This window comes from Heterodontus francisci, chromosome 32 (genome assembly GCF_036365525.1).
Source record: "Heterodontus francisci isolate sHetFra1 chromosome 32, sHetFra1.hap1, whole genome shotgun sequence".
Lineage (NCBI taxonomy): Eukaryota > Metazoa > Chordata > Chondrichthyes > Heterodontiformes > Heterodontidae > Heterodontus > Heterodontus francisci.
Window position 1 is genome coordinate 10912815 of NC_090402.1, and position 22917 is coordinate 10935731.

At 42.3% G+C, this 22917-nt stretch overlaps 1 protein-coding gene across 9 annotated transcripts in view; it reads left to right on the plus strand.

Annotated features, from left to right (window-relative positions):
- Positions 1 to 21934, plus strand: part of LOC137347624 (nucleus accumbens-associated protein 2-like) — a 95665-nt gene extending 73731 nt beyond the window's left edge. For 8 of the 9 annotated variants that reach the window (XM_068012222.1, XM_068012216.1, XM_068012219.1 and 5 more), the window contains 3 exons: positions 10203 to 10308; positions 10423 to 10520; positions 13578 to 21934. In XM_068012222.1, the coding sequence (XP_067868323.1) occupies positions 10203 to 10308; positions 10423 to 10520; positions 13578 to 14071 (698 nt within the window). In that variant the 3' untranslated portion in view covers positions 14072 to 21934. The remainder of the gene's footprint in view (positions 1 to 10202; positions 10309 to 10422; positions 10521 to 13577) is intronic. The other variant, XR_010968982.1, reaches the window with a different exon arrangement.
- Positions 21935 to 22917: the final 983 nt, after the last annotated feature.

Sequence of the window (22917 nt, forward strand, 5' to 3'; positions counted from 1 at the left end):
TAGTGGAAACTGGTTAAGTAGAAGCTTTCAAAAGGGAATTAGATGAATGCTTAAAGGAGAAAAAAATTGTGGGAATATGGGGAAAGAACAGGGGTGTGGAACTAACTAGATTGCTCTTTGAAAGAGCTGGTGCAGGCTTGATGGCCTCTTTCTGTGCTGTACTACTCTATAATTCTAGATGAGTTCCTTATTGTGGCTAATATCACCGTGTACACTAAGTAGGTGGGATGTTGGATATGTACCTCATGGTTGCCACGATCTCCAGGAACTCATTTTATTGTCCTTTGGGGTTCAAAGAGGAATTTGCCAAATTTCCCCCCATTAATTGGCCTATGGATTTTTTGTCTTTTTGTTTTCCTTCCACTCGATTACATGATTACAAGTGAGAGTATACTGGGAGTCATGAAACTTTGTTGCCATACAACTGTTAGGGACAGGCTTGATGAACCAGCCAGTCTTTTCCTGTCTGTCTTTTATGTATGTTTGTTTGTATATCACATCAAGGGAAAATATTGATCGGCACGGTGTTTGCTTCCACGCTGCCTTTAACTTGTGGCTTTTAAGCTGTGATGGGAGGGAGTGGTGACCTGAGAAACACCAGTAATTTTAGAACACCTTGAAGCTATCGGGCACTTCAGTAGAATGCTATTTCACTTGATGAAAATAATTCTATGTTTTGGTGCCTTCAGTTTCTTGCTTGCCTCTGCTCTGTGTGCTATGCCAGTGGAGATAATGCAGCTCCAAGAATAAACATGCCAAGCCAACATCCATTAGAGGTCTTATCTGAGCTACGGGTGATCATCTTTTCAGTTAACATTTTTATTAACTAATTAGACTTCTGGCATTTTAAATGCACACATTTTACATTTTTGTGCCCAGCAGGATAAAATTATTTTCTCAATCGATTGGCTCTTTGAAACTGTAATTTACTGGCCCACCTCTGTACACATTATAATCCTACAACCTTGACCTTTGCTCGTTACCCAGCTGTACTCCATCATTATCTGTCAACTTGCCCATGTAGAGTCTTTCCTTTGTTTCTGTCTCTAAGTAGAAAAACCTTCTTAGCTGTGTGCTCAAATCCCTCTGTGACCTCACTCTTCCCTGTCTTTGTAACATCGTCCAGCCTAACACTCCTCAGATCTTTTCATTTCTTCAATTCTGGCCTCTTGCACATCCCTGATTTTCATCACTCCACATTGGCGGCTGTGCCTTCGGCCTCCTAGGCCCTAAGCTCTGGAATTCCCTCCCTAAACCTCTCTGCATCTCTCTCTCTCTTTAAGACATTCCCTAGAACTTACTTTTTTAATCAAACTTTTCGTTGCCTGTCCTTGTGTGGCTTGGTGTCAAATTTTGTCTGCTGCTGTGAAGTGCCTTGGGATGTTTTTACTACATTAAAAGGTACTATATAAATGCAAGTTGTTTCAAACCTGTTTGCAGGCACTTGTCTTTTTTCTAAAATATCTGCAATATGCACTGAACACAGTGTCTATCTTAACATCCAATCATTGTAGTTTCAGTGTAAGGTTGCTACAACAAAGTAAACAACTGATGGCATCTGTAAGTATAAAGATTGCAACGTATAAATAATCTTTGACTACTGTTTGACTTCAATTGTCTAACTATGTTTAGTTTTGTAACTCTGCCTTTTTGGTCAGCGAACGGCTTGAGAGAAGGATCTTTCCTCCCAGTGGGAAGCGTATAACCTCCAGTCAACATTTCTGCCAGAGTCTGGCTGAGTTGAGTTAGAAGCCTGTGTACCATACTAATGCAGTACCTACGCCGATGCTGCACTTCTAGGTTGTCATTTGTAAATGCTTATTCCTTTTGATTCTGGGCTCTGTCAAGTGTTCAAAAAGCAATTGGGAAAAAAATTTAGTTCGACATTATTTTGAGTTCAGTCTAAAACTTTTAATGAGGACACCAAAAAACACTGTTTTTTAAAAAAAAGTTTCCTCCAGCGAAATGACTGTTGGAAAGATACACAGTCATTTATACTTCGCTACTGTTGCCTTTTCATAGTTTGTGTTCATCTAGTGTGGCTTGAGGCCACACTATCGCACTCTACTGTGCCTCCTTCATTCTACAATACAGCTTGATGGTGTTGCTCCTTTTATAGATTTGTTTTACTGCATCTAAGCATTTGAGTCTGGAGGTTATTGCACACAAATAGGGTTTAGTAATGTGATCCATTTCAGATTTATGTTGCAGCAGGTAATATTGTGTGTTCCAGATGTTATTAGTGACAACTAGGTACTGAAACATAAGGCACCTAGCTGTCACTTTAAGGTCTATATCCTGAGTGCAACATTAAGCTTTAGATCTCCATGCATTTTGGCTAATTTAGAAATAATATAATCTATAGATTATTGAAAATTGGATAACATTTAACAGCTATGCCCTTTCATGTGGTAATGCTGTGGTCTTATTTGATCAAACCCCTTTTATCTTTTGTTTCTCTCTGAAGGAATTCAGTGGTGAAAACACAACAAAATAGAATAACGCCTAGCAGCAGCAGCATAAACCTATTTGGCCCTCAATGTTTTGCAGTTAATTTGGGGATGGGAGGAAGGGTCAAGAAACTCTTGCCGCTCTGGAGTTTAATGCACACTGGAGTAACATACATTGATTCTAAGGTTTGGAGTTTACTCTGAAGTTTTCAGTTACAGGTTGGTAATAATCTGTCTCCTCTTGACCTGCCCCATGACCTTGTTTTCTGCCTCATGCAGGATGGCCACGAATGTTCACCAACATTTTTCATCATTTAAAAGGGTTCTGACATTTCAACAATTTTTTTTTTTGGTGCACTCACCATCAGTGACATTTGTGATCTCACTAATAGTTTACATGAAGGGGAAATGCACCAGTGACTCCAACAAAGCTACAATGGGACAAAACCTGTGCTTATTTTTAAGTCCTGACGAGGCCTTTCAGAAGTTTTACATTCCTAACAGTGAGTTTTTATAATTCTAACAGGTAGTAGATTATTACTTGCATTGCAACCTGTATGACGTTACCTTTTACAACCTTTTTAAAACAGGTGTTAAACAGGTTGGCAACTCTTAATGTAGTGGATCAAGGCACATTGATACATTTAACATCCATGCTCTAATGTCACCTTTGTTTTTATAGAGGATGATGATATTGGCATCGCGCATGTCCTGGGGTACTGCTCCCTCGTCCCAGCACAGGCATAGCAGTTCATGTAGTGCTGAGAGTATAGCAGGCTTGGCACTCTTGATTATTTCAGGGGTAATGCTGTCCTTCCCAGGAGCTTTTCCACTGGCTAGAGAATCAATGGCATCACTGAGCTCCGATTTGGTTGGCTGTATGTCCAGCTCATCCATGACTGGTAGAGGCTGGGCTGCATTGAGGGCAGTCTCAGTGACAACATTCTCCCTGGAGTACAGTTCTAGGTAGTGCTCAACCCAGCGGTCCATTTGTTTGCGTTGGTCAGTGATTATGTCCCCTGATTTAGATTTGAGGGATCATCTTGATGGTTGGCCCAAGAGCTCTCTTAATGCCATCATACATTCCTCTGATGTTTCCGGTATCTGAGGCCAGCTGAATATGACTGCATAGGTGTTGCCAGTAGTCGTTTGCGCAGCGCCTGGCTGTTCTTTGTGCAGTGCTTCTGGCTGCTTTAAGTGCTACGGATGTTAAATCGCTGGGGGCTTTCCTGTAGTTCAACAGTGCAACGCGCTTAGCGGCTATGACAGGTTCCAGCTCTTCATTATGAGGTTGAAACCAGTCTGCATTTCTCTTCGCACTTTTGCCGTAGGTGGTCAAAGCTGACTCATAGATGGCATCTGTGATGTGGGCCCACTTGGTCTCAGCATCCCCTGTGGGAGTGTTTTGAAGGGCTATTACAAGTGAATTTAGAAATTTTTGTAACAGCTGTGGGTGAGAAATTCTGCTCGTGTTGATGCGCGGGTGGCCCTTCTGCTTGGAATGATGCAACTTCTTTGGTCTGAGTCTAACCTTGCTGCACACCAGGGAGTGGTCGGTGTCGCAATCCGCACTGTGGAAGCTGCGTGTGATTTGTACACTGTTTAAGGCGGCTCGCCTTGTGACAATGAGGTCTAGCTGGTGCCAACGACGCGATCTTGGCTGCCTCCATGAAACCTGATGACAGGGTTTAGTGTGAAAGAACGAGTTGGTGATGCAAAGGTTATGATAGGTACACAACTCAAGCAGTCTCTGCCCGTTCTCATTCATCCTTCCAACGCCATAGAGCCCAAGGCAGGAGGGCCATGTGTCATGGTCGGCCCCAACCCTGGCATTAAAGTCCCCCAGCAGGAATAGGTGTTCGGTGTTGGGGATGCTGCTAATAATATGGAGTTCCTTGTAGAACTGATCTTAAGCTTCAGGTGGGGAGCAGAGTGTTGGAGCATAGATGCTGAGTAGGTGTACTGGACCAGAGGCGGTGAGCAGTCGGATGGACAGTATGCATTCCGAGCCATTTGAGGGAGGCTCTATCATGCTGAGCAAGGAGTTTCTGATGGTGAAGCCCACTCCATGCTGTCTTGGTTCTTCAGGATCCCTGCCCTGCCAGAAGTAGGTGTAGTCTTGCTCTGCTAGAGATCCACTCGCGGGGAGGCGAGTCTCCTGAAGTGCTGCAATGTCTACATTGAGTCTATTGAGCTCGTTGTTAATGATGGCGGTCTTCCGAGAATCGTTGATTTGTGTAAGGTCTTCCGACAGGCCAGGACACATAGTTCTGACGTTCCAGCTTGCAAAGCGAAGGGCTGGTACTTTCTTTCCTTTTTTCGTGTTGTTTGGTGCGGTGTATCAGTCCACCTTTCGGGCAATGACCCTGAGCTCCAAGCACCCATTGAAGCAGGTAGACTGTGGCGGGACAGAACCTTATTGACCGGGGGCTGCCCGGTTTGAGGCGGGCGGTAGCTGTCCAGTGAGGTGCAATGACCTCTCCCACCGACAAAGGCAACCTGTGGCGCCCAGTTTCTATAAAAACAAAGGTGACCGCGGTGACTGCAACAACTACCGTGGAATCTCCCTGCTCAGCATAGTGGGGAAAGTCTTTGCTCGAGTCGCTCTGAACAGGCTCCAGAAGCTGGCCGAGCGCATCTACCCTGAGGCACAGTGTGGCTTTCGTGCAGAGAGATCGACCGTTGATATGCTGTTCTCCCTTCGTCAGATACAGGAGAAATGCCGTGAACAACAGATGCCCCTCTACATTGCTTTCATTGATCTCACCAAAGCCTTTGACCTCGTCAGCAGACGTGGTCTCTTCAGACTACTAGAAAAGATTGGATGCCCACCAAAGCTACTAACTATCATCACCTCATTCCATGACAATATGAAAGACACAATTCAACATGGTGGCTCCTCATCAGAGCCCTTTCCTATCCTGAGTGGCGTGAAACAGGGCTGTGTTCTCGCACCCACACTTTTTGGGATTTTCTTCTCCCTGATGCTTTCACATGCGTTCAAGTCCTCTGAAGAAGGAATTTTCCTCCACACAAGATCAGGGGGCAGGTTGTTCAACCTTGCCCGTCTAAGAGCGAAGTCCAAAGTACGGAAAGTCCTCATCAGGGAACTCCTCTTTGCTGACGATGCTGCTTTAACATCTCACACTGAAGAATGCCTGCAGAGTCTCATCGACAGGTTTGCGGCTGCCTGCAATGAATTTGGCCTAACCATCAGCCTCAAGAAAACGAACATCATGGGGCAGGACGTCAGAAATGCTCCATCCATCAATATTGACGACCACGCTCTGGAAGTGGTTCAAGAGTTCACCTACCTAGGCTCAACTATCACCAGTAACCTGTCTCTAGATGCAGAAATCAACAAGCACATGGGAAAGGCTTCCACTGCTATGTCCGGGCTGGCCAAGAGAGTGTGGGAAAATGGTGAACTGACACGGAACACAAAAGTCTGAGTGTATCAGGCCTGTGTCCTCAGTACCTTGCTCGATGTCAGCGAGGCCTGGACAACGTATGTCAGCCAAGAGCGACGTCTCAATTCATTCCATCTTCGCTGCCTGTGGAGAATACTTGGCATCAGGTGGCAGGACCGTATCTCCAACACAGAAGTCCTCGAGGCGGCCAACATCCCCAGCTTATACACACTACTGAGTCAGCGGCGCTTGAGATGACTTGGCCATGTGAGCCGCATGGAAGATGGCAGGATCCCCAAAGACACATTGTACAGCGAGCTCGCCACTGGTATCAGACCCACCGGCCGTCCATGCCTCCGCTTTAAAGACGTCTGCAAACGTGACATGAAATCCTGTGACATTTGGGGTGGCGCAGTGGTTAGCACCGCAGCCTCACAGCTCCAGGGACCCGGGTTCGATTCTGGGTACTGCCTGTGCGGAGTTTGCAAGTTCTCCCTGTGTCTGCGTGGGTTTCCTCCGGGTGCTCCGGTTTCCTCCCACATGCCAAAGACTTTCAGGTTGATAGGTTAATTGGCCATTATAAATTGTCACTAGTATAAGTAGGTGGTAGGGAAATATATAGGGACAGGTGGGGATGTGGTAGGAATATGGGATTAGTGTATGATTAGTATAAATGGGTGGTTGATGGTCGGCACAGACTCGGTGGGCCGAAGGGCGTGTTTCAGTGCTGTATCTCTAAACTAAAAAAACTAAATTGATCACAAGTCGTGGGAGTCAGTTGCCAGCGTTTGCCAGAGCTGGCGGGCAGCCATAAAGACGGGGCTAAAGTGTGGTGAGTCGAAGAGACTTAGTAGTTGGCAGGAAAAAAGACAGAGGCGAAAGGGGAGAGCCAACTATGTAACAGCCCCGACAAACAAATTTCTCTGCAGCACCTGTGGAAGAGCCTGTCACTCTAGAATTGGCCTTTTTAGCCACTCCAGGCGCTGCTTCACAAACCACTGACCAACTCCAGGCGCTTATCCATTGTCTCTCGAGATAAGGAGGCCAAAGAAGGAGACAAAGAAGACTCTAATGTCATTTAAATTAACTCCTGGTTCATTTCTTGATTCCCTGTAGCCTCACCATCACCAAAAGGCACAAGTTCTCTGGCTCCTTGTCTCGAGAGACAATGGGTAAGCGCCTAGAGGTGGTCAGTGGTTTGTCGAGCAGCGCCTGGAGTGGCTATAATGGCCAATTCTAGAGTGACAGACTCTTCCACAGGCACTGCAGATAAAATTAGTTGGCTCTCTCCTTGCACTTCTGTCTTTTTTCCTGCCAACTGCTTAGTCTCTTCAACTTGCCACTCTTTAGTCCCGCCTTTATGGCTGTCAGCCAGCTCTGGCGATCATTGGCAACTGACTCCCATGACTTGTGGTCAGTGTCACAAGACTTCATGTCGTGTACGCAGACGTCTTTAAAGTGGAGACATGGACGGCCGATGGGTCTGATACCAGTGACGAGTTCGCTGTACAATGCATTCTTGGGGATCCTGCCATCTTCCTTGCGGCTCACGTGGCCAAGCCATCTCGAGCGCCACTGGCTTAGTAGTGTGTATATGCTGGGGATATTGGCCGCCTCGAGGACTTCTGCGTTGGAGATACAGTCCTACCACCTGATGCCAAGGATTCTCCGGAGGCTGCGGAGATGGGATCAGTTGAGACGTCGCTCTTGGCTGACGTACGTTGTCCTGGTCTCGCTGCTGTGGAGCAAGGTACTGACGACACAGGCTTGAAACACTTGGACTTTTGTGATCCGTGTCAGTGCGCCATTTTCCCACACCCTCTTGGCCAGTCTGGACATAGCAGCGGACACCTTTCCCATACGTCGAGCGACAGGTTACTGGTGATAGTTGAGCCTGGGTAGGTGAACTCTTAAACCACTTCCAGAGTGTGGTCCCCGATATTGATGGATGGAGCATTTCTGACGTCCTGTCCCAAGATGTTCGTTTTCTTGAGGTTGATGGTTAGGCCAAATTCGTTGCAGGCAGCCGCAAACCTGTCGATGAGACTCTGCAGGCACTCATCTGTGTGGGATGTTAATGCAGCATCGTCAGCAAAGAGGAGTTCCCTGATGAGGACTTTTCGTACTTTGGTCTTCGCTGTAAGACGGGCAAGGTTGAACAACCCGCCATCTGATCTTGTGTGGAGGAAAATTCCTCCTTCTGAAGACTTGACCGTATGTGAGAGTAGCAGTGAGAAGAAGATCCCAAACAGTGTAGGTGCGAGAACACAGCCCTGTTTCACGCCACTCAGGATAGGAAAGGGGTCTGATGAGGCACTGCTATGCTGAATTGTTCCTTTCATATTGTTATGGAATGAGGTGATATTTAGTAGTTTTGGTGGACATCCGATCTGTTCTAGTAGTCTGAAGAGACCACGTCTGCTGACTAGGTCAGAGGCTTTGGTGAGATCAATGAAAGCAACGTAGAGGGGCATCTGTTGTTCGTGGCATTTCTGCTGTAGCTGGCGAAGGGAGAACAGCATGTCAATGGTGGATCTCTCTGCACGAAAGCCGCACTGTGCCTCAGGGTAGACATGCTCAGCCAGTTTCTGGAGCCTGTTTAAAATGACTCGAGCGAAGACTAGTTACAAGTGTGATAAAGTACTGTCCAGTTGTCTGGATATGTGCAGCTGCAACAACCCTCTCAAAAAGCTTAAAACCATCCAGGACAAAAAAGTCTACTTGATCAGTTCATCTATTGCCTACACCATTGGCACTGTTGCTGTAGTGTGTACTGTCTACAGGATGCACTATAGCAACTTGCCAAGGTTTCTTAGAAAGCAATTTCCAAACTCATGACATCCACTGCCTAGAAGGACAAGAGCAGCAGATGGATGGGAACGCCACCACTTCTAAATATCTCACCATTCTGGCTTGGAGCTATATCATCACCACTCCACTGTTGCTGATTCAAAACCCTGGAATTCCCTCCCTAACAGCACTGTTGGGAGTGCTTGCACCATATAGACTGCAGTAGTTCAAGAAGGCGGCTCACCGCCACTTTCTCAAGGGTAGCTGGGGATGGACAATAAATGCTGGCTTAGGCAGCGAAGCCCACATCCTGAGGGTGATTTTTTTTAAATGAACTGTTAAAATATTGAACAATTCTGAGTGCAATTTTATGAACATATTGACCTTCAACCCTCCCACAGGAAAAACGGACTATCATTGATGGCTGAATTTTAGGTACCCTTCTTGCACCTAAATTCTTAGCTCTGAATGGGTCAATTCATATAAAATAAGGAGATGTGGGATCATTATGATGCTGGCAATAAAATAAATTAAGAGCCAGAATGTGAATGTTTTGATAACAAATTTTTAACAGACTCGACGCTGTATCGCTGATTTTTTAAGTATGTTGCTAGCTGATGGATCCACTTAAATATGCATAAACTTGGCACATGTGCATCAATTACTATTGAATAATCCTTTTCATTACAAAAGATTTTGTACTAATGTGCTAAGTTGAAAATACTCTGCATTCTTGTAGTATGTCCTTTATGCCCAACCTTGCATAACTATTGTTGATAGAAAGCTCCTGAATGGAACAAATGAAATGGTTTCTAATGAATAAAACATTGGATGTAAATTTAAATTTATTCATGGATAGTTGTGTTCTAATTATTCAAACCTTTAAGGGTTTCTGTGTCCAACCAATCCCTTCAGCGATCGTGATGGATTCTGTCAAGCAAGAGATTAAACAGTGTAAAGCACATTTGCTGAAAAAAAGATGCACCAAGGTTTATTAATTTAAAATTCTGTGACTAAAAGAAAAAAAAATCATCGTTTGGGTGCTTCTATAGACATGAAACACACCTCTTCAAATAAAGTTAGTACTTTTTGTGTATATGGATGAGATGTGACAATAAAATTATACAACTGAGTATTTGAATTGAGATTAGCAAATGTGGTGTAGACATGCATAATTGGAATCTGAAAATAAACACAATTTCCTATTTTAAGCGTTTTCTGCCACTAGTCTAGCATCTTTTCCATACTGACCTGATAGCTAACTTTAAACCTAACTAAATATGCTACCTCATTTCTGGCGGTACCCAAGTATGACTGGCCATTTGGCCCTGACAGGAATTTGAAGGGAACTTCACTACACCCATGTTTTTCACTTATTAAATTGTACACCAGCTCCTTTTTTTTGTGAAGGATGTACTAATTATCTCTCCCTCAAGTGAACCCATATGAAACACCTGATAGATGGTAGATTATTATTTTTGCTTGACCATTTCTGAAAACAACATAGTACAGGTGCAGCTGTAGAGCATTTAATGCTTTTGTCCTTTTGTAGGTTCAGGAGTTTATATCACACGAGGTCAGTTAATGAACTGTCACCTCTGTGCAGGGGTCAAACACAAGGTCCTCCTCCGCCGCCTGCTTGCCTCGTTCTTTGACCGGTGAGTGACAGATGCTTGACCATGCAGTGTGCTTATTGATTTTAAATTCCCTCCTTTGCTCATCTAAAGTACTGTGTTCACCAAGAGTAATGATGCTTTTCATTATCTTTTCAGCAATACTTTGGCAAATAGCTGTGGCACTGGGATTCGTTCCTCCACAAGTGACCCCAGTCGAAAGCCTCTGGATAGCAGGGTCTTGAATGCAGTAAAATGTGAGTTGTAAATGATTCATTCTTGTCATAGATGAAGAGTTAAATTCTGCACATGTCTGAAGTTGTAGGGTAATCAGTGAGAATGTACTGATTACATTAGGATCTTCGAGAAAAATCTAGTATTAGGAAGGTTTTCAGTGGGGCAGTGCAGCTTCCCACCACCGCCCCCTCATTGTTGCCAATCAGATCACTGTTTAATACCTTCTCTAAAGGACTTCAAAACTACAACTCAACGAAGCCTAGCAATCTTACCACTGCCATAATTTGTGCCATAACTTTGTCAATGGGCAGGAGTGCTAATGGCTGAAAAAAATTTATGTGCAAGTGCAATTTTTTTCTCTGAAGCATGCTAGACATGTGTAGAGCACAGCTAAAGGATCTTTGGCATCACTGACATGAAAACATACAGTCCCGATAATTTGCATTAAATATTACCGTTTAATATAGTAAACCGTCCCAAGGCATTTCAAAAGTGTGAACAGCTGACGACAAAGCAAAAAAGGAGAAATAAGCTGGGGTGGCCAAAAAGATGAGCTTTCAGGAGAGACTTGAAGCAGGACAGTGAGATGGAGGCAAAGGAGTCTGGAAAGGGAATGCCAACGAGTGGGATTTGATTTGCTGAAGGCACAGTTGCTCCTGATGTGAATGCCTCCTCAGTTGCTCCAAGAGGCTAGAGTCAGAGGAACGGAGAATTTGAGCAACAGGTTGTACGTCTGAAGACGATTGCAGAGGTAGGGAAGGATAAAGCCTGCGGATGGATTTAAACATGAGAATAACTCTTTTCAATTTAAAGTGTTTGGAGACCCAGAATGAATGTAGGTCAATGGGGATTCGGGAGCAGTGATTGACGTGGGACTTGGAATTGGAGCTGGGTAAGATGTGGGTAGCAAATTTTTGGATGAGCTGAGTTTATGGTGAGTGGGGAATGGGGTGATGGCCACGACAGTATTCCAGCCTGGAGGTGACTAAAATGAGGGTCATGTATGCTTATCCACTGTGGTTATCAACAACAATAACTAGAATAACTAATGGAAAAGCAAATCATTTTTGTTCTTGAGCTTTAAAGTAATTTTGTAACTAGAAACAAATAATTAATGTTACTTATAAAAGAAACTAACAATTAAAATGGCATTGAGCTTGCATTGCTGTTGCATTGTACAGTCCCAAGCCAGTTTAAATTGAATGCATAAAATTAGAAGTGATTGGAAAGTGACCAACAGACATATTCCATCAATGAAGTTAAAACCTATATAGGGGGAGCCCTTTTATAATCTTGTTTATTGTGGCAAAGTATCACTGTTCAAAGCCAGGTGATTGAAAATGACATTAACAAAATGGAAAAAGTCAAGTTTAATTATACCAAATAGTCTGAAGGAAGGCTTGAGTGCTTTCTCAACCAGAAGAGGTGAAGTAGAGAAATCGCTCTTGCACCTCCTGGCAACTATTAGAAAGCACTTCTACTTTAGCTCTTCATCTGGTTTTAGAATCCTGTTTTGGAGGTTTGACTTCTATGTGCCACACTCCTTTACTGTTGCTCACAAGAGCTCGTCTCTGCAGGTTTGTTGAACTCTGCTGTGCAATGCAAAGACTCAATACAAACATATGGGACTGACTCCTCCATATTGTCACATCAAAATAAATATATTTAAGCTAATGGCATATTTGTAGACCCAGATTTTCATTAAGTTAACTCTCCAAACTTTGGCTTGTTTACACTTGGAAATCAAGCTAACAAACAGAGAACTGCTGAGAGTTGAGAATTGAAAATGTCTTTTTAAAGAGGGTTTCATGCCCTCCAGAATGGAAATATGATTTAGTAAATACATTTAATTTTTATGCTGGAATTTGAATCCAGTGTAACCTGGAGTTCTTCTAGTGTTGTAATGAGACCTGTAATGTAACCATAGTTCAATTTGTTTGAATGTAATGCTGTTAGTAGGGAGCACTTAAGTACTCTTGTATCTACATGTGTGAGACATTCAAGTCAAATAATACCGTGATGGAGTTTGGGAATGAAGATATTGCAGTCTAATGATTCCCAGTGAAGACTATTTGTCTAAAAATAAATTGTCTCCTGATTCATAGCATAGTCCATTAGCAAGCTGTGAACACTTCTAGTTATGTCTTTCTCAGTGCTGCCTATCAATTCCATTGCTGCAATGGGATCAGAATGGTCAGAACTGGCAAACACTGCAAAACACTAGAATGAGATACAGGATGAGGAATTGAACAGATCTGATCTTAAAGCGACGAAGTGTTCTTGCTAACTTGATGGGCTGTGTACACCAGGGCTGTCGTATCCCATCAGGGTGCCTTTGTGCTTATCCCTAGCTGTGAAGAGTTTGAAGAAATAAATTAGTTTTGATCTTTATAGAGAAGCATTTTAAACTGAACCTGCTTTACCTGCCCATCACTTTGGTTTGGTCGATAGCACATTCACCTCTGCGTCAGAGGGTTGTGGGTTCAAGTCCCTCTCCACAGATTTGAGAACATAATCTAGGCTGACAGTTCAGTGTCACACTGAAGGAGTGCTGCCTGTTTGAGATGCCATCTTTTGGATGAGACACTAAATCACTACTCTGTCAGGTGAGCATTAACAAAAAAACTATTTCAAAGAGCAAGGGATTTCCCTCTGGTGTCCTGAACAATAATTATCCCTCAACCAACACCACTGAAACAGATTATCTGGTCGTTACCAAATTGCTCTTTGTGGGACTTTGCTGTGTACAAATTAGCTGTTGCGTTTCCTACATCACAGCAGTGGCTACACTTCAAAAAGTACTTCACTGATTGTGAAGTGCTTTAGAATGTCCTAAGGTTGTAAAAAGTGCTATATAAATTCAAGTTATTTTTCTCTTTCACAAGAGTTGAAGCACTTTTCATATTTTCAATGTGAATCCTCTCTACTTATTAAATTGGTTACTTAATCATAACTTTTGATCACTGTAAACTTTAGTGCTTCACATTTTGTTAAATGCGGTTGGTTTTCTGTAGGCGGAATTCTCTAATGTAATATTTTGCTCAATGGTTAATTTGTGCTTTAATCTATTCTTACAGTATATTGTCAGAATTTTGCTCCCAACTTCAAAGAAAGTGAGATGAACGTGATAGCTGCCGACATGTGCACTAATGCTCGACGAGTTCGCAAGCGCTGGCTTCCCAAGATCAAATCGATGTTGCCTGATGGGATGGAAGTGTACCGCACTGTTATTGGAGATGCGGGCAGTGGAGGAAACTTGGACCCAGAGCTCTATGGAACTGGTCCGACATTTGAGCAAAGTAGCCAAGCTGAAAAGAGAAATGACCCTGGGACTGTACTAAGAGAAAGAACAAACCCTGTAAGCATAGACGTGGAGTCCCCCAATTCAAACCAGTCGTGTGAACAGAACGAAATGGTGGAGTCGGTAATAAGAGAAGCTGCTGGCACTAATATTTTGGCCTCTGACACACCCAGCACAGGTCACACTTTTGATCAAGAGGAGGCTTCCTCTAACAATAGATCTGAAACACCAATGCGAAAACTGGATGGAACGTATGCAGGGACCTTGTGAAGATTTCCACTGTGGTCAGAAGGAAGTGCATCATGTTAATTGAAATGGCTTGCATGCATACTAACCCTCTCTACATTTGGCAGTGTTATTTAAACCACTGACCTGTACCCATTGCCTGAAGACATAACTTTTATCCCACCTGTATACAGTATGCCATGAAGAAATGAAGACGCCTTTATAACACTGAAACAGATCTTTCCAGTTCAACCCGTCTTGCCAAGGCGATAACAGAATTTGCAGTCTCTCCCCGTTAATAGGCCCGAACGAGGAACGACTGAGGTGATTTGAAAGTTGCCTTTCATGCTGGTAATCATGTCCAGATCATTTTAGCACTGTTGGTCCATTAACAAACTCTTCAATGGAACTGACATGCACATAAAAACACACTAACTGTAATGGAAAATGGGATTGCAAAGTATAATTTAAAAAGAAAATTATGTTCTCACCCTTGTGTCAATCTGGACATCATCTCTCCTCCCATGCCACCATGGCCAAGTTCACTACTACAGTGTGTGCTAGATTATCTAGCTGGAATTTAATATTTAGCATAATCTGACTGATTATATTTTTTTCAAACATATAAATATATATATAAAAAAGATAGTGATGTCATAAGCGTGACTATGAAGCAAGCATTTGCTTCTCAGCTGGTAAGGAGTCTTGAAAGTATTCCGCTGATGTTTGGTGGTAATGTTTTGGCATTTTACAGGTCAGAGTGCAGCAGTTTCAGGAAAACCGGTGGGGCTTTAAAGTTTCATTCATTCCTTAAAGTGAGAAGTACTTGCTGTAGTGGGAAAAAGTCTAAACAAAATCTTAATGAGCTAAGACTTGCGTGACCAAGGGTGTTTGCATGCTGTGACTAGACTGAGCATTGTTGATCATGCTTAAGATGTAGATTATCATAATATTTCATAGATTGTAAACACGCAGAACCATGTGCCTTAGATATTTGATTTATTCCCTCCTTCTTGGAAAGAAAAATCCCATCCTATTTGAGCTGATTATTTTTGTGAATGTGTAAAAGAGCACCCATAGTATTTAAGTGACTTAACAGTATTTATGTATAATACAGATTTGTTCACCAGTATGTGAATTATCCAAATAGTTCTTACTTTGTTTAAACAGCGCTGGTCCAGAAACAGTGCTGTTAATAAGACTGTTAGCTAAATGCACTTTGCGGAAAATATTTTTGTTTCTCTTCTGACCAAACTGATCATTCCCTTAAGTCATTTTTAAATAGAAGTTGAAAGTGCCATTTGAAAGCTTGGCCATATAACCCTTACAACTTGAACATGTTGAGATACACTGTAACGATGCACTTTATCGTACATGCTAGAAGGTTATCAAAAGTCCTCGTCAATCATGCGTCTTCTAATAGTTAATATTTACTACTTTTTATTTTTTTGAAGAGGAATTGCCAAGTTGATTAAGCAGTAACTAGACTTCTATTCGCATTACTAAAACAGGAACATAAGTAACCATTTCCCCTAAAGGGTGAGTAACAGTGATGTCATTGTCTGAAATGCACCTTCAGAATGTTGATTCTTCTGCCATTGGTTCACTAACACGTGACTAAGATCCTTCCTTTCTCCTCCGACTCATGTGATTTGGCTACTGAGTAAAATTATGGAGCAGGTCCAGTGCATAATCCTCTTTCCTCCCCTCTCCTTTCCCATCCTGTGAAAGACCTGTTAACTGTTTCCTGCATGTAATCAGTGCTTGTTTTTATTCTTACAATTTATGCTTTTTGCTCTGAGACAACCTTTCCCTGTTCAATCTGCCTTAATTTCTGTTCAGAGGATAGATAGACAGCTACTGATCTAGCACTGCCCCATTTTGCTGGCCTCATTTAGGAGGCAAAAGCAGCCATCCAAAACTAAAAAAAAAAAGTTTGTTTTTTATCCTGCTCCCATTATTTCTGAAGCTGTTGCAGTCTCCACTTCATGTCTTTTCCTACTGTTCTCAGACAGGTAGCTGAGAAAAATGGGGAATGGACCTGCACCTTCCCACCCTGTTACACAGGTTGTTGGTGCTCCAATTCTCGGGGCGATTGCTGCCCAGTACTTTGGTTCTATTTATTTTTTAAGCCAGATTGGTGTTCATCTTGTCAATCACCACAGCACCATTTCATCTGGCCACCAGGGATATTCCAGCGCTGTCTATTTGATAATTCTGAAGTGGGGCCACAACTAAATGAGACTAACATTTGGAAGGTTTTTCTTGAGCTCATAAAATTATCAAGTGGCTGGCAAAACATTGATGTCTACTTTCTTCTCCATGTGTGCTTCCGCACATTTTGTTATTTGGAGAGGATAAACTAGAAAGAACTGTGGACAAGTGCCACTCGATGGAGCTGAACACCCTCTTTCCAGGGATTAAGATTGGTGTAGTTTCCACCTGATTGAATTTATCCGCTGGCTAGCATGTTTTGGCTTGAACAAAACCATTATGTAATTTGTTCCTCTTTATTTAACACTACATTTTGACTAAAAACCCTAAGCAAAATGGTGTGTGCGTGTCCTATCTATATTTAAAGAATACATTAAAGCTGGACTTGTATTCCAAGTTTTGCAGTAACTCCAAGAATTTTTGGAGCTGTATAATAGGTAGTATTCCATTCTGGAGCATGGATTCATGGTGTAATCTCAATGTTATGGATTAGTGGCAGGGAAGGAAAGAGCTTTCTCAGCATTCCCTATAAAGTTTCTCAGGCGGTTTATGTCTCCCACAGGTGTGCAGGAAATTGCATGTCAGTAGCGCAGTTCCCATTCTTACTATGGAGGCGTCAGCCATTAGAACACTAAACACTCAAGTGAGAACAACCTCCAATCGACAGGGTAGCTTCTTTCCTAGCTGTTTTTCTTTAACTTTTTTTGTTTGTTCGACCTGTGCTCCCCCCAAACAATCCAGTGATTTAAGTAACAATGGTAGCATGTTCCTTTTGATGTGTACTGACATGCTTCTTACAGTCCTAGTTGTTGTGTTGCAGTAATTCTGTTCCTTTTGAGTTCTTGCCTACCTCCTGTACATTCTCCTCACCAGCTTACAAGCATGCAGCATGGCGAAGGCACGTTTCAGACAGTGGAATCGCTGACCTGATGAGGGAAGCCTAATCCCTATGAAACCACTCAAAATATTGTCAGAAGCCGCAATTTGTTGTCGAGAATAAATGTGAAACTTTAATTTTTAAAAATGTTATATTTCCATCGGTTTCCACAAGTAGAGCCATGTAATTTAAAAAAAGTTAATGTGATACTTTAATGCTTAGTACTTGCAGTAAACCGTAATATTCAGTTCAATGGTGAAGGAATAACTTCCAACTGGAGAAGCAAATCATTTGCTTTGAAATGTCTCCAGTGCAAGCTTTAGTAACTACAAATTAGTCTGTTTGCAGAATCTGCTCCCTGGTGACCATGGGAACCACTGGGCTGAGTGTAGCATCACAGCACTATGAGCTTCCTCATGTGTTGTCCTTTGGAGCACTGTAAAATTTTAATTAACCCAGCCATTGGACCAACTGAGTGACTTTCATATTTTTAGGGCCTAATTTGTAGAAATTAATTTTGGCTCAAAAAACTTTGAAGATTTCCACTGTGCTGAAAAGTGCAGTGATAACAAAAGTATTAACCCCAATCAGATGTAGTTCTGAAAAATACATAAACTGTTGTAGAAGAGATTTGTTTACTCAGTTGTGGTTATCTTAGTAGTGAGGCCTTTTGGGCCTCATAGTTGCTCCCTTCAGACTTAATCCCAGATGCAGTTTGAGAAGCTTATAGTTAAGTTTTGAAGAAACTGATTCTATGATTCTAAACACTTTTTTTGGGAAAGGTTTGCTTTTTGCTTATGGATCAGCCTCCTCCTGGCCCAAGCAAGCAGCCCTGTATTAGACTGAGATGTGCGCTAGGGGCCCGATTGAGGACGTGACTGCAGAACTGGCGGTTTATGTCTCCCACAGGTGTGCAGACACTCCATGTCCCCAGGAAACTCCATGCCAGAAGCTTTGAAGTCAAGTGGTGCTTCCCAGCATTGGGCTCAAACAGGTGTGATCAATTGATCCATAATCAATCAGTATGTTCTATCACTTTAAAACGTCAAAGCCAAACCAGTGGAAAAAGTGCAACTTGGCAAACTTGAATTATAAATTGTGGTGTAGGATGGCAAAAGGTTATTAATAAATATTACAAAGTACAATTTCTAGTGCAATATTCCTGGCTGTTGTGCTGGAATAGTTTTGTAAGAATGTTAACCACATGAGCATTTATAGGAACAGTATCAACATACTGACTTAGTAAAGCAACCATTTGAAGTGTAGTAGCTACCACTCTAAATTTAGCATCCTTGAGTTTTGACATGAGGGTTTTATAAAAACCCTTGAATCCCGAAGCTTTAGAAAAAAAAAATTCTTTATCAAAATTCTCTTCAGTTAAATGTAGAGTGCACGTGAAATCGCACTATAGCGATTACAGTAACCAGGGACAAAAAGTACAGTGACGGCTTCAAAATTCAAAGAAATTCCTGGCATGATAGAGTAGGGGTTTTGGAAGGAAGAAAATAAACGGGACATCTTGAGTCCTATGGACTTTGCTGAAGGGTAACAGGAATTGGTGAGTCTTGGTGTATAGCACCTGAATTGTTAGTGTATTCTAATGATAAGACAACTAGACCAAGATTTTGAGAGGTTTGCTGGTTTTAATATGTGTAGCCTTCAAAAGCTGTCCCTCTTACTTTTCGGATTTCTTTACCAGTTGATCTTGGCAACTGGTGATTCATTGGTAGAGAAGTATTTTCACATGCTGCAAAAAGTTGCTTTTTTTGCACGCATTTGTGAGATATGTGATCTGACTAATATTTTTAATCAAATATTTATCAAATCTCTCATGCTTGTTTGTCTAAAGAGGTGCCAACCTGTGCACATTATTTTTAGGCTTTCTTTTGCCTCTGTCGACAAATGCCAGATACTCCCATGTTTAATCTAAATCACAAAAGATCACAAAATTGTTAATGAATTCACTATATGTGTATATGTTCGATGTTAACCCTTGTAATCACCCTAAAATCCCCTGTGTCTTCCAAGAATTTCTCATTTTGTAGGCCAATAATTCTGGGTGATGTTAACCAGTAAAACCTGGGGTCTGTTGCCTCCATGCATTCATCGGTGATTTCCAACTGGCAACAGTTACATTCCTACAGGCAAGTGGGAACTATTGGCCTTGTCGAGAATGTAAATATGATGACGTTTGACTTGACATTAATGGAGTCTGATGGTGAAGTCCATTTTTTTGTATGGACTTGTAATTATCTCTCTTCCCCTCCTCTCCTCCCCACCACCCCCCACCACCTTTCAAAACTAACTGGCCTGGTTTCTTGATTTGGCCTGGTTCCTCACTGCTGGAATTATTTACAATGGATACGTGTAGGCAGCAACCTCGGCATTTTGCTCTCAGACACTGATCACTAATGTGTGAAACGCTCTTCTCTTTAACTTATTTTATGCAGTGATGATTGTTCTGCCACTTTATTATTTTAAAGGTACTGGATAGAAATGCTTTTGACTTCTAGATTGAGAATCACAAATGTTACTGATTTGAAAGTTTTGTATTTTAAAAATACTGTAGATCTAAGAAAATAGTTGGTGTTCCCTAACTGTCATAGTGGAATGAAGGGGTTTGATAAAACTGTTCCAAGAGTTGCATCACCTTGGTAATAATTTCAAGCTTCCATACCCTGAATCTGCTCAAGACTCAGTTTCAAATCCATCGGAACAGGGAAACTTGCAAGAGAGGGACAAAGTGAAGGAATCTCTCTAGACCTGCTGAATAAACAGGACCTAGTATGGTTAGCATAAGAAATGTTGTGAAATGTGAACATTTACAGTTTAAGATTTTGTAACGTTTGGTTGGTTTGCTGTTGAATTGCTTTCCAATTTTATTCCTTCCCTCTTCCAGCTCCTCCAGGCAGATTATTCCTGTTGGGATATACTTCTTTCAGTATCTTTCCTAGATGGCCAATCTTCATGTGCGAGCCTGAACATTGAATGCTGGCCAATGTGTGTACAAGAACAGAAGAAGTAGGAGCAGGAGTAAACCATATGGCCCATCGAGCCTGCTCTGCCATTCAATACAATCGTGACTGATCTTGGGCTTCAATTCCACTTTCCTGCCCATTCCCCTTATCCCTTGATTCCCTGCAAGATCAAAAATCTGTCTATCCCAGCCTTAAATGTATTCAGCATTTAAGGATAACAAAAGCCTCAGCCCAATCCTTGTTCCCACCTACAGTGCAGCCCTTTAGACCGGGTGTTGTTGGACAATGAGTGGCAGTGGACATTCTCACTCTCCACCAACCGCCCCCACAGCCCAAAGCCAGTAACACTGAAGTCAACTTGAACATCGTGCCTGAGGTCAGTCAACTCAGCACAGACCAAGCAGTGAACCTTCCTCACCTGCATGATCCCACCATGAGCAATGCAAAAAAAAAAGCATTATGTAAAACAGTAAATATTTGTAGAAAGCAAGTAATGTTGCATTTAAAAAAAAAACTTAGGATCCTGATGACCTCAAACTGCTTGAAGGTTGTGAGGGAAAGGAAGAAAAACTGATCATTTGCAATCTGCTCTTTATTTGGTTTGATACAAAGCTGAAGCTCTCCCAACCAAAGCAGTACATTTATTGTAATAATCCTAGAACTCCTATACCTGTGTCCCAGTCAGTCTCTACAATCCAAATGAGTTTGATTTGAAAACCCTCAACAGTGAGCTAACTCAGGTTTATTTTTCCTTCGCATAAGACAAACTGCTCTGCTGGCCCCCTGTGATACATCTATAGAAATGCATGTTCATCACACTAACAAAAACATAATTAGTTCTTTTGTTTTCAGGAATCCAGCAAAATCACATTTGCTTCACTTCCCCTGAGCACAGATTGCTCACTTATTCCCAAAACCTTTTGAGTGACCATGTATCCCTGCGCTCTTGTTCCTCCACCCCCCTGCCGCACCCCTCCGGCCACAGCAGTGTAATCGCAGATTTACCATGAGTAATGCCACAGGAGATCAGTTAGTCTAAAAATGTAAAGGCTGGGTGGCATGCAAAATTAAGGTCACTTGTCACATTTGACACTCCAGTACTGAGGGAGAGCTGCACTGTCGGTGGTACCATCTTTCAGATGAGATGTTGAACCGAGTCCCTTTCTGTGCTCTCGGGTGGCTACGCTTAAAAAGTACTCGGCTATAAAGCGCTTTGGCACATTGAGGTCATGAAACGCGCTATATAAATGCAAATTCTTTGTTCTTTTTTAGGCTGCAACAGGAAGAGTATTCAGTTTCGATGGAAATTTGTCCGTGTCTTCCAAGATACTCAAAGCACTAATGTTCATTCTTTTCCTTTTGCTCTCCCTTTTTGAAGTCTGTAAAGCAGAGCAACCAAACGTGAAATCACAGCTTTAACTGTGATGCAACTGCAGAAGACTTTCTGCACCAAGTATAATAAACATAATAAGTCCTCAAACTTGTCTTAACAAACTATCAGGATTGAAGGAATGTTCCTTCAATGTTTCTGTACCCTTCTCTGACTAAAGCTGAAAAGTGTGTATAGTATGCAAAAAGGAAAATCTGTTGAGATTAGCCTGACGCATTGCAGGTTTGTAAAGATGTGAGTTTTTATTTTTAAATGACACTGTAAAATGTCTGAGCCATTTCAACACATTTGCACCTTTTGAGTTCTATGAAAGATTGTATTGGTAAGGCTGCCTTACTGAAAATGGCACTGTTGGGACTGTTACCTCCAGCAAGATGACTGTTAAATTCTGGGACTGTTTCTAGACTTGGCCAAGATATATAATGTGTTCAATAAAAGTAACACACTTGTACTGTTTTTATGACTACTCTCATGCTTTGTTCAGTATTTATCCAATCTATATAACTTTGTTACTGGATTTCATTATAAAATAATGCATCGATAAGGTCAAAACCATCCAGGACTTAGCTCATTTGATTGGCATCCCTTAAGCATGCACTCCCTCTACCACTGGTGCACCGTGGCTGCAGTGTGTACCATCTGCAAGGTACACTGCAGCAACTCGCCAAGGTTTCTGTAACAGCACCTGCCAAACTCTCAACCTGTACTGCCTGGAAGGACAAGGGCAACAGGTGCATGGGAATGCCACCACCTGCAAGTTCCCCTCCAAGACACACACCATCCTGACTTGGAAATATATTACCGTTCCTTCATCGCTGGGTCAAAATCCTGGAACTCCTTACCAAATGGGCACTGTGGGACTGCAATGGTTCAAGAAGGTGGCTCACCAGCACCTTCTCTCTGGCAATTGGTGATGGGCAATAAATGCTGGCCTTGCCAGTGACACCCACATCCCATGAACGAATAAGAAAAATTTGTGCTATTTTCTGCACGGATTTTTTTTTAAAAAGCCCTTGTTTCTTACATTTGCCTATTAAAACCTTTTGAAACTGTGGACATTGTGCTAGGGTTTCTCTCTCAGCACAATGCCAATTGTTTTTCAAGCTCTAAAATTTACCAGTGTGATGATGCAAGGGTGGTTACCTTGGCTCAGTGAGCAGTGCTTTCCTCTGAGTCACAGGTTTGTGGGTTCAAGCCCCACTCCCGAGACTTAGAAATCTTAGAAAGTTTAAGGCACAGAAAGAGGCCACTTGGCCCATCGTGTCTGTGCCGGCCAAAAAACAATCCACCTACTCTAATCCTGCCTTCCAGCATTTGGTCCGTAGCCCTGCAGGGCTGTTTGCTGGTGCTGTTGGGGTTTAAATTAATTTGGCAGGGGGATGGCATACAGATTGGAGGTACAGTAGGGGGTGATGTACAGCCAAATATAGTT